The 12,775-nt window shown below is 51.9% G+C and overlaps 1 protein-coding gene across 1 annotated transcript in view; it reads right to left on the bottom strand.

Moving 5' to 3' along the window:
* The window catches only part of LOC143284112 (uncharacterized), a 140,986-nt gene that overhangs the window by 3,806 nt on the left and 124,405 nt on the right, over positions 1-12,775 (bottom strand). The window contains exons 5-9 of the mRNA XM_076590766.1: positions 12,372-12,619; positions 6,702-6,867; positions 5,033-5,198; positions 3,904-4,165; positions 942-1,223 (exon numbers count right to left, since the gene is read on the bottom strand). Of these exons, the coding sequence (XP_076446881.1) occupies positions 942-1,223; positions 3,904-4,165; positions 5,033-5,198; positions 6,702-6,867; positions 12,372-12,619 (1,124 nt within the window). The remainder of the gene's footprint in view (positions 1-941; positions 1,224-3,903; positions 4,166-5,032; positions 5,199-6,701; positions 6,868-12,371; positions 12,620-12,775) is intronic.

Raw genomic sequence — 12,775 nt, 5'->3', positions numbered from 1 at the left:
AGCACCATCCACCACTATCCCTCCAACACCACCCTCCACCACCTCCACCATCCCCCTCCAGCACCACCCACCACCATCCTTCAAACCATCCCTCCACCATCCCCCTCCAACACCACCCTCCACCATCCTTCAAACCATCCCTCCACCATCCCCCTCCAACACCACCCTCCATCCCCCTCCAACACCACCCTCCACCACCTCCACCATCCCCCTCCACCACCACCCACCACCCTCCACCATCCCCCTCCACCACCACCCTCCAGCACAGCCTTGCTACCCACTCCCCCTTACCCTCCACCATCCCCTTCAACCATTGCCCTATGACCCATTCACACCCACGTCTTTCAAGCACAACGCAGCCCATGACCCACTCACACCCACGTCTCTCAAACACAACACATCCCATGACCCATTCACACCCACGTCTCTCAAACACAACACATCCCATGACCCATTCACACCCACGTCTCAAACACAACACATCCCATGACCCATTCACACCCACGTCTCTCAAACACAACACATCCCATGACCCATTCACACACACGTCTCTCAAGCACAACACATCCCATGACCCATTCACACCCACGTCTCAAACACAACACAGCCCATGACCCATTCACACCCACGTCTCAAGCACAGCACATCCTATGACCCATTCACACCCATGTCTCTCAAACACAGCACAGCCTATGACCCATTCACACCCATGTCTCTCAAACACGACACAGCCCATGACCCATTCACACCCACGTCAACACAGCCTATGACCCATTCACACCCATGTCTCTCAAACACAACACATCCCATGACCCATTCACACCCATGTCTCTCAAACACAGCACAGCCTATGACCCATTCACACACACGTCTCTCAAACACGACACATCCCAACCCCACGACCTTCTGAACGTAGCCACCACCCCCACCCCCTGCCCTACCTTTGAGGTCCTCCCGGAAGTTGGCTTCCCAGGGGTGGAGGGGGTTGTCAATGTCATACATCTTCATCCACTCGCCCTGCTCGTCCTCCGCCGTGTGTATGTTGTGGGTCAGCAGAGAGCCGATGATACAGCCCGCCAGACTGAAGCCGAAGCTGCTGCACGTGCCGGCCAGGATGGCGTAGTCCTGCACAGTGTTGATCAGGAAGTTGTTCAGGCCGCCCTCGTACATGGTAGCTGCGCTCAGCGTGGCCGTGATGCCCGCCACCAGTCCGCTCAGGCTGCCTGCAACAGTCAGTGTTGTTGTTGTCGTTATTGTTACTGTTGTTGTTGTTGTTGTTGTGTCATCATGACAGTATAACACCAATCCGCAAAAGCTGCCTGCAACAATCGGTGTTGTCCTTGTTGTTGTTGTTTATTGTGTCAACATGGCAATATACCACCAGTCCGCTCAGGCTGCCTGCAACAGTCAGTGTTGTTGTCGTTGTTGTTGTCGTCGTTGTTGTTGATGTTGATGTTGATTACTCAGACCAGACTTGCCACGGCAAGGTACACAAGCCCCGGAAGACAGACCACGTGGCAATGACAAGGGGAATAAGTCCCACACACATCAACAACACGTCATGTCAGGTGGCTCTTACCCCCTGGTCCACGCTTCAATGTCTCCCTGTTTGTATTGCCCCATATCTTCCTGTGTGGCCTCAATGTCTCCCTGTGAGCGTGGATGGGAGAAGAAGGGTTCATGGAAGAAGAAGGGTGGGTGGAAGAAGAAGGTGGATGGAGGAAGAATCTTCTTCTTCTTCCTCGTTCGCCTCCCATTAGATGAGCAGCCCAGTGTCTTCGATGAAGGCTGCCGTCCGTCGCAGCTCCTCCAGGGTGCCGTACAGTTTGGCTTCCACTGCTGTCGTTGTTGGCCAGTACTTCCTCCTGGATGCTGCATGCGTCCTAGTCTTGAAGGATGTGGTCGGTTGTCATTGGTCCCTCACCACAAGGGCACTCTCCACTCTGTCCAATGCCAAATTTTGTGTGCATGTGGTGGAGCAGGCGGTTGTGTCCAGTCCTCAGGCGGAAGATCTTGACCTGTTCCCGTCGTTCCAGCAAATGGTATCTGTCTTCTGGGTTATATTTGGGGTGCTGGAGGCGCCACTTTATTCCTTGCTGTGCCTTGATGATTGTCTTGATTTCATCGCATGACACCAGTTTGTTGGCCTGCTCCTTCTGTGCACCGTCTTTTGCCCGAATATCCGCCTTTTCGTTGCCTCTGATGCCACAGTGTGCTGGTACCCATTGTATCACCACTTTCTCCACTCTGGCACTCAGGGCAACAAGGGCTGAAGTGAGATGGTTCTATTCTTTGCAGTAGGAGTTCTTGAGGGCTTGGAGCACGGAGAGAGCGTCTGAGAACACCACCACCTGTCCTGTTGTTCTTGTGGAGTTCTGCGAGACTGTTCTGGCTGCCTCACAGAGGGCTTCTCCCTCAGATCGGAAGTTGGTGGAGTATCTTCCTGTTGGGATTGCAATTTCTTCATCTCCGTCTGTATTGGAGGAAGATTCCAGCTCCACCATCCCTCGTTGCTTCTGTGGCGGAGCCATCTGTAAAGACATGGGTCCAGTCTTCCTGGGGGTACTGGATGCAGATGTACTTCATGGCCAGGGCCTTCCTTTGGGTGTCTGACTCCTCTCTTCTCCACTCCGGGAATGCTGGTGACGACTGTTGGGAACACCTGCCTCTTCCAAGATGGGTGGGTGACATTTGCCGGGATGGGCTTTGCTTCGTGTTCCATCAAGACTGGGGTTTGTCTTTCAAGGCGTCTTGACTGGGGAAGAATGAAAGAAGTTGGATGAAAGAAGAAGGGTGGATGGAAGAAGAAGGGTGGATGGAAGGAGGTGGTTGGAAGAAGAAAGGTTGATGGAAGAAGGGGAGTGGAAAGAAGAAGAAGGATGGAGAAAGAAAGAAGGCTGGATGGAAGAAGAAGGATGGATGGAAGAAGAGGGGTGGATGGAAAAAGAAGTGTGGATGGAAAAAAGAAGAGTGGATGGAAGAAGAAAGAAGGGTGGATAGAAGAAGAAGGGTGGATGGAAGAAGAACGGGGATGGAAGAAGTGGATGGAAGAAGAAGGTGGATGGAAGAAGAAAGAAGAAAGATGGGTGGAAGAAGAAGGGTGGGTTGTGAAGAAGGGTGTATGGAAGAAGAAGGGTGGGTTGAGAAGAAGGGTGTATGGAAGAAGAAGGGTGGGTTGAGAAGAAGGGTGTATGGAAGAAGAAGGGTGGGTGGAAGAAGGAAGAAGAAAGGTGGATGGAAGAAAAGGGTGGATGGAAGAAAGTCGGGTGGAAGAAGAAGGTGAACGTGGACAGGCGGACAGCCTAGAGTGACGTGGGGAGGACGGCGGCCGTCATTTCAATGACCATCCCATCGTCATGTCAATGACCATCCCATCGTCATGTCAATGACCATCCTTTGTTTTGAACACACGGCGGGCAGGCACAAGTGGTTCTCTGCAATGACGTGTGTGTGTGTGTGTGTGTGTGTGTGTGTGTGTGTGTGTAGAGATAGAGAGAAAGAGAAAAAAAGAGAGAAAAAAGAGAAAGATAGAATACAGAGAGAGAGAGAGAGAGAGAGAGAGAGAGAGAAGTGAGTGTATGCGTGTTTAAAAGGTCTGAAGGGTGATATAAGTATAATATATGCGGATTAGCGAAAGAGAGAGAGAGAGTGAGGCATAAAAACAGATAAAGAGACAGACAGTCAGACAGATAGACAGACAGGCAGGAAGACAGACAGACAGTGAGTCAACAACACACGCACACTTTTACACACAAATACACATGGACAAACACACACACACACACACACACACTATTAGCAAATAGAACGGATTCTAAACAAGAGAAACACCACCACCAAAAACCAACCAACCCAGTAAACATGGAACCTGCCCCCCCCCCCCCCCCCCCCACGATCTCTGACCTGCAATCAGCCCCTGCGAGGTGGCCTTGACCCACAGGATGGACAGCATGACTGGCGGGAAGCAGGGGATGGTGACAATGGCTCCCACGTAGAAGATCCAGTTGAGGTCGATGCCAGACTCGAACACCACCAGCCCCAGCGGCACGATGCATACCGTCACCATGACGATGCACCAGTTCTTGAACTCGAACAGGAAGTCCATGTAGGAGCGGAAACGGCCGTGCGTGGGGCACTGGTAGTGCTTGGTCTGGTGGAAGTCCACCTGGACACGTGGTCAGTGCTTCGTTTAGCTTTCCCTCACGGCTATGGCTGCCACCACAACAACCACCACAACAGAAATAGCAATCACAGCGACAGTAACAACAACCACTACAAAAACAGCAGCATTAACACCACCACTACCACCACCACCAACAGCAGCAGCAGATGCAAAACGTTTAAAATAAAACAATGGCGTTCGATCTAGAAGACGTTATCCATACATACCCCTTGAAATAACTTCACTTCAATCTTCAGTGTACAGTTGAGCGCAGAGATAATTAATTTTCGAGGCTGAGAAGTATCTTTGATAACTATATGAACTTTTACCTATTCATGCTTACAATAAAACACACACACACACACACACACACACACACACACACACTAAAACAAAGCAAAATAAGAATAACACCTCGCACAGAAACCTAGACACATACATACAAGGGCCCAGACACGCACATGAGAACACGCACGCACGGACACACACATACGCACACATACACATACGCACACTCAAACATACCGCCCCCCGCCCCCCAACACACACACATCCTCCACACACACGAAAGCGATGAAAAGATGAACATGACAAAGGTGACAGAACAACAGGTCTGACTTTGGCGATAAACAGCATGAATGACGGCAAACATGACATAAGGGACAAAGGAACGAGTCTGACTTTGGCCATAAACAACAGTAAAGACCGCAAACATGACAAAGGGGACAAAGGAACGAGTCTGACTTTGGCCATAAACAACAGTAAAGACCGCAAACATGACATAAGAGACAAAGGAACGAGTCTGACTTTGGCCATAAACAACAGTAAAGACCGCAAACATGACAAAGGGGACAAAGGAACGAGTCTGACTTTGGCGCTGCTGTTGGCCAGGTCTTCCAGGCAGTGGCGACACCTGGAGGCGTCCACACAGGAACAGACGTCACCCAGGTCATTTGTTCCGTCCGCAATGGGTTGTCTGAGGACGTTCTTCTTGGTCTTTCCGCACAGCACGCAGTGCACGCTCTTCAGGTCCTTTCTGAATCAGTCCAGTTGCCACGTTGGTTATGGCCCACACAACCCTAACATGACAATGTCAGGTCCTTTCTGAATCAGTCCAGTTGCCACGTTGGTTATGGCCCACACAACCCTAACATGACAATGTCAGGTCCTTTCTGATTCAGTCCAGTTATCACGTTGGTTATGGCCCACAAAACTCTAACAGGACAATGTCAGGTCCCTGTTGTAGAAAGACCACCCTAGAAGGACAATGTCAGGCCCTTGTTATGGAAAGACCACCTCAACAAGACAATGTCAGGCCCTTGTTATGGAAAGACCACCTCAACAAGACAATGTCAGGCCCTTGTTATGCAAAGACCACCTCAACAGGACAATGTCAGGCCCTTGTTATGCAAAGACCGTCCTAACAGGACAATATCAGGCCCTTGTTATGGAAAGACCACCTCAACAAGACAATGTCAGGCCCTTGTTATGGAAAGACCACCTGAACAGGAAATGTCAGGCCCTTGTTATGGAAAGACCACCTGAACAGGACAATGTCAGGCCCTTGTTATGGAAAGACCACCTGAACAGGACAATGTCAGGCCCTTGTTAATGAAAGACCATCCTAACAGGACAATGTCAGGCTCTTGTTATGGAAATACCACTCTAACAGGACAATGTCAGGCTCTTGTTATGGAAATACCACTCTAACAGGACAATGTCAGGCCCTTTTTATGGAAAGACCACCCTAGAAGGACAATGTCAGGCCCTTGTTATGGAAGGACCATCCTAACATGACAATGTCAGGTCCCTATTATGGAAAGACCACCCAAACAGGACAATGTCAGGTCCTTTCTGTCACTAAAACACACACTCATACTGAGACGTTTCGTTACAGTGTTTTATCCACCACCTTAACTTCAAATCTACATTCTGCCATCTTTCATGAAATAATTCAAGATTATTCTACGTCCCATTCGATTTGTGTTTGGTATGTTTGTTGGAAAGTGTTCGTGCACTTTATGTACTTTGAGAAAACAAGAACCTTACTCCTCAAGACAAGTAAAAACTGTATTTCTGTCCCCCAGAGTGTGGCTGCTTTTGTCTTGTTTGTCTGGTTTTCAGAAAATGTACATTTTTTGTTTGTATTTTGAGAATGCTCATTCTGCCGAATTTTAGCGGCTGTTCATTGAAATCAGTCCTTAACAGCAACAGGCTGAGGCACAAATAAAACAAAAAATGTACTCAAGCGCTTGACAGGAATGTATTTCAAGTCTAAAAAGTGCCGATAATATTATTAAAAAAAAAGTATTATAAAAAAAACCCCAAGAAACGAAACAACTGCAGATGCGACACTAAGACTAAACTCAATAAAACAGAACAGACTAGAGAAGACACACCTGAAGGGTTTGATGTTGCTCCGGTTCCACCTACACGAAACTCAGTGAATACCTGAAGGGTCTAAGGTAGGTCTGGTAGCACCAAAACTAAACTCAGTAAACAGAAGATACTACAGAAGACAAGACAAGGTAGATAGCACCTGAAGGGTCTGATGTAGGTCTGGTAGATGTCGTAGACGATGATTGAGGACAGCGCCATCACCTCCCCTGATCCGGTGGACATGAGGGCCATGGCGCCCATCGTCAGCACCAGGATGCCCCCCGCAGACCCCAGCACTTTCTCTGCGATCAGCGGCGTCACCAGACCTGTCACACACACACACACACACACACACACTGACGTCACTTTTACCTGTCCACACAAAATTTACGTCCCCACATTTTTCCACACAAAACACACAAAACACACACACCACAAAAACACACCACACACCAAAGGGGTTTACCAAAAAACCGTTCCCCAACAAAAAATCGGCCCTTTTAAAAGGCCCCCAAATTTTTCCCCCCCAAGCCCGGCCGTCATACGTTGGGAAAAACCCGGCCCCTTTAAAGGGCCCCCCCTAAACCACCAAAAATTTTTCCTCTTTAAAAAAAACCCTTAAAAAAAGGGTCAAGGTAAAAAAAAAAAATTGGGGGTTTTGGGGGGTTTAGGCCCCCAAAAAAAATTGGGAAAAAAATCCAAACCCAAAGACCAAGGAGGAACGGGACCCTGGGTGGCATTTCCCAACGGAAACGGGTTTTGGGACCAAGGGGGGTAAGGGGGTGGGGGAGAGATTTTGTTGGGTGGATTTTTTCCCAAGGGACAGCCCCAAAGGGGAAGGGGGGGGGGTTTTCGGTTCCCCGTCGGGATCGACGAGGACCATCTAGCCATCCTGGGGGTGGGTGGGCTGGGCTCTGTGGTGCGCAGATGACTGGTCAGGTTCTGACGCAGTGTGGACAGGGGATGGTGGCGGCTGTAGGGGACTTGCTGGCCCTGCTTTTCCTGGCCTGTCTGCGTTGCTCTGCTGCAGCGATTCTGTTGGCCTCACAGGATTTGGCGCCTTTGTGGACAGCTGAACGCCACTTTGGTCTGTCCATTGCATTCAGCTCCCATGTGTCGTGGCTGATGTTGAAGGCCTTCAGAGAAGCTTTCACAGTGTCTTTGAAGCGCTTCTTTGGCCTCCATGGGAGCGCTTGCCCATGTTGGAGTTCGCCGGACAGGCAGTTTCTGGGGAGTCGGTGGTCTGGCATGCGAACTACATGGCCTGTCCAGCGCAGCTAGGCCTGCATCAAGATGGTGTAGATGCTGGGCAAGTTTGCACGAGTGAGCACCTCTGTGTCAGGGATCTTCTCTTGCCACTTTATGCCGAGAAGTTTTCTGAGGCTGGTGGTGTGGAAGTGGTTCAGCTTTTTGGCGTGGCGTTTGTAGACCGTCCATGATTCACATCCATAGAGCAGTGTGGTGAGAACTATGGCCTTGTATACTTTGAGCAGGGTGATGCCTCTCCTGTCCAAACGTTCTTATGGAGTCTGCCGAAGGCAGCGCTGGCTTTGGCGAGTCTGGCATTCACCTCGTCGTCGATGACAACTGTGCGAGAGCGTGTACTGCCCAGGTGTGTGAACTTGTCCACCGCGTTCAGTCGTTTCCCGTTGATGAAGATGTTTGGTTCAACGTAAGGCTTTCCTGGAGCTGGCTGGTGCATCACCTCAGTCTTCTTTGTGCTGATTGTGAGGCCAAAGTTGTCACAAGCAGCAGAGAACGTGTCGACGCTGTGTTGCATGTCAGCTTTGGAGGCAGCGTTGACAGCACAGTCATCAGCAAACAGGAAGTCGTTGACGGTGTCTGTCCTCACCTTGTTTTTTGCTTGAAGCCTCCTGAGGTTGAAGAGTGAGCCATCTGTGCGGTACCTGATGCCAATGCCTACGTCAGCGTCTCTGAAGGCATCTGTCAGCATGGCTGTAAACATGAGACTGAACAGGGTGGGGGCAAGAACACACCCTTGCTTGGCTCCATTGGAGACAGGGAATGGTTCTGAAGTCTCGTCCCGTTGTCTTGGACTCGGCCAAGCATCCCATCGTGTAGTTGCCGTATGATGGTGATGAACTTTCTGGACATCCGTACTTCGCCATGATTCTCCAAAGGGCATCTCTGCTACAGTATCGAAGGCCTTGGTCAGATCGACATAGGTGGAGTAAAGGTCGGCGTTCTGTTCCTGACACTTCTCCTGGAGCTGCCTGGCAGCAAACACCATGTCGATAGTCCCGCGTTCTTTCCGAAAGCCACACTGGCTCTCTGGGAGGAGACCTTGCTCAAGGTGCGCTATGAGACGGTTGAGTAGCACTCTGGCCAGAGTCTTGCCGCGTCGGACAGCGGGATATTCCACGATGGTTGTCGACAGGCCTGACGATTTCCTTTTGCGCTTGTACAGGTGTATGATGGAAGCGTCTTTGAAGTCCTGTGGAACTGCCTCATGCTGCATGCCCAGATGAGCTTGGAACAGCTGATGAAGCTTCTCAGTCAGCGCCATACCACCTTTTTTATAGACCTCAGCTGGAATGGAGTCTGAGCCAGGGGCTTTGCCATTGGATAGCAGACGGATAGCTTTCTGGTCTCCTCCAAAGTTGGAATGGCATCCAACGACTCCACTGACTGGCCCTAGGGGGAGTCGGTCTGATGGCTTCATCATTGATGGTGGAAGGGCGTTCAGTACGTTGTCAAAGTGTTCAGCCCATCTCTCAAGGATCCCGTCCTTGTCAGTGATTAGGGTAGAACCATCAGCACTGAGGAGTGGAGCAGATCCGGAGGTGGTGGGACCGTAGACTTCTTTCAGGCCGTTATAGAAGTTCTTCATGTCGTTCCTGTCTGCAAAGCCCTGGATCTCATCAGCTTTGTTGCTCAACCAGGAATCCTGCATCTGCCGCAAGCTTCAGCTGGATGGTGCTGCGTGCGCTCTTCAGTATGTCTTTCTTTGACTGTGACTTGGGATCTTCAATGTGGGCTCTGTAGGGCTTGGCGTTTGTCTTCCAGCAGCTGCTTGATCTCAGTGCAGTTCTCACCAAACCAGTCTTTGTGCTTCCTGGCAGAAGGCCCCAGGCACTCCATGGCAGTGTTGTACACCGTCTCATGCAGTGCGCCCCATGCTGCCTCCACATTCTGGTTGTCCAGCACGGTGGACTCAAGGCGTTCCTCCAGGGTGTCAGCAAAGCTCTGCTTGATGTTGCCTAGCTCCAGCTTGTTGACATTCAGGCGTTTGGGTGCTTCATGCCCTGAGGCCGTCTCTTGGGCTGGATGCGATGTTAAGTTTGGAGACGATAAGGCGGTGGTCTGTCCAGCACTCGGCGCCGCACATGGCCCTCGTGACTCGTACGTCCTGCCTGTCCCTCTTCCTGACGATGACAAAGTCGGTGAGATGCCAATGCCCAGAGCGAAGATGCATCCATGACGTGCTGTTATGGGTAGGGAGGCAGAAGACGATGTTTGTGATAAGAAGGTCGTGCTCGGCACATGTCTGGAGAAGTAGTTGACCATTGCTGTTACAGTTGCCAACCCCATGCTTCCCAATCACACCTTCCCAGGAGGTGCTGTCATAGCCAACTCTCGCGTTAAAGTTACCAAGAATGACGAGCTTGTCTGCGTTGGGAACAGTGGTGATGACAGCGTTCAGGTCCTCGTAGAACTTGTCCTTGATCTCATCCGGGTTGTTCGTGGTGGGACGCGTAGGCGCTGACAATGGTGGTAAACTTCTTCCCGTTGCATAAAGGGAGTTTCATCGTCATCAGGCGATCGTTCACTCCTTTCGGGGGGCCAGCCAGCTTGCCAACGAGGGTTGTCTTCACTGCAAAAGCTAACTCCAACCTCACGTCTCTCTTCAGGTCCGCGACCACTCCAAAAGAAGGTGTAGCCTGTGCCTCGCTCACAGAGTTCGCCTTCTTCTGCCAGTCTGGTCTCACTTAAGGCAGCGATGTCGATGTTGTACCTTGCTGGTTCACTTGCAATGAGTGCTGTGCGTCTCTGTGGTCTGTCCGAGTCGCCTCTGTCCAGAAGCGTACGCACGTTCCATGTGGCAATGGTCAATGGGGTGCTCCTTGTTTTCTTCTTTCTCTCCTTTGTGTGTCGAACGCTTGAGTAGGGTCCCCGTCAACCGCAGTATGCTGACTAGGGTGGTGTGGAGCAGGCAATGTTTAGGGCACCTTTTCTAGCCCCTTCCTCATGCCATGGAGGTGAGCAGTGCTGTCCTGAAGAGGGCTGCTCAATCGCTCAGGGGGCTGCCGATCTCCACCGCTGCTCCAGTCGGTGAAAAACGACCCTATGGCCTGAACCGCCTGTGTGCAGGTCCACGGCTACGACTGCCAGTGTACCCACACCTGTCGCTTCGTCGCTCGCCTGTCGCCACAGGGTTTGGGGAAAATGATGGTATGGGATGAAGGATGACTGATGACATGCGCGATGACTTTGTTTATAGTGAGGAGGAGTTGCGCACCGTCGACCTCACTCTCTTGTCCGAGACCGTCTATATCCAGTGGCAAGACGATTGTCTTGTCTGGGTAGATGACCAACGGACAGACCGAAGGGTTAAGGGGGTGGGGATAGAGTTGTCTGGGTAGATGACCAACGGACAATACCAAGGGGTATAGGTGTGGGGGAGAGAGTTGTCTGGGTGGATGACCAACGGACAGACCCAGGGGATAAGGGGGTGGGGAAGAGAGTTGTCTGGGTGGATGACCAACGGACAGACCCAAGAGGTAAGGGGGTGGGGAAGAGAGTTGTCTGGGTGGATGAGGACAGAGACTTCACCACACCTGTCTGCTACGCCCTCAGCACGCCTGGGTTCGGGAGAGGTGGGTAGCTGTTTGGTGAAGGTGTGTTTCTCTGTTCCTAAGTGTACTGAGTCGCTGCAATGAACTCTACATTCCCTTCCTCTCAGCCAAGAATTGTGTCAGTGTACACTGTCCCCCCACCCCAACCCTACCCCCGTCACCTTCATCGATCTCCTTCACCCCACTCCCGTCACCATCATCGATCACCACCATCCCCGTCACCTTCATCGATCTCCTTCACCCCACTCCCGTCACCATCATCGATCACCACCATCCCCGTCAACTTCATTGATCTCCCCCACCCCCCACACCTTCATCGATCTAGACCACTCCTGTCAACATCGATCTCCCTCACCCCCATCCCCATCACCTTCATCGATCTCCCCACCCCGATCACATTCATTGATCTCCCCCACCCCCATCATCATCATCGATCTCCCCCATACCCATCACCTACATCGATCTCCCCATCCCGATCACATTCATCGATCTCCCCCACCCCCATCATCATCATCGATCTCCCCCATACCCATCACCTACATCGATCTCCACCCCCGTCACAATCGATGTCCCCCACCCCCACCCCCGTCATCTTCATCGACTTCCCCCACCCCCGTCACCTTCATCGATTCTCCCCCCAACTACACACCCCAGTCAACTTCATCGATCACCACCACCCCTTCCCCCGTCACCTTCATCGATCTCCCCCGCCCCATCCTCCGTCACCTTCATCGATCTCCCCCACCCCCTCCCCCGCCACCTTCATCGATCTCCCCGTCCCCCACCTTTCCACCCCCGTCACCTTCATCGATCTCCTTGCCCCCCTCCCCACCCCCGTCACCTTCATCGATCTCCCCCTAACACCCACCCCCGTCACCTTCATCGATATCGCCTCCCCGCCCACCAGCCCCCACCCCGCACCTAACCCCATCACCATCATCAACATCATCAATCTCCCCCAACCCCCATCCCCGTCACCTTCATCGATCTCTCCCCACTCCCACCCCCGTCACCTTCATCGATCTCCCCGGGCATGAGGAGCTGACTGCCGTTGTTGGAGGAGAGGGCGAGGTAGGCCATGCCGGTGGTGACGGCCATGACGTTGGGGATGGAGAACCAGATGAAGCCGGCCAGCAGGAAGCCCCACACGCCCTGCACGGGCTTGGCGGCGATCCGAGACTGCCAGGACGCCTGGTCACAGTACGTCACTGCCGACGACACGAAGATCTCGATGATGCCGTACAGGAAGGCGCCCCAAGACCTGGCAAGACACCACGTGAAGTTGAAAGACATGTGTCGTTAGCTGTTCTCTTCATGTGCAAACATCTCAACACTTGTCTGCTTTTGGGGAGTAGGGATTTCTGGGCCCTTGCTGTGTCAACGTTTCCCAGTATTTTTGTGTGTAGAGTGTCCCTGT

This window comes from Babylonia areolata, chromosome 7, assembly GCF_041734735.1.
Source record: "Babylonia areolata isolate BAREFJ2019XMU chromosome 7, ASM4173473v1, whole genome shotgun sequence".
Classification (NCBI taxonomy): domain Eukaryota; kingdom Metazoa; phylum Mollusca; class Gastropoda; order Neogastropoda; family Buccinidae; genus Babylonia; species Babylonia areolata.
This window is presented reverse-complemented; position numbering and strand designations above follow the sequence as displayed.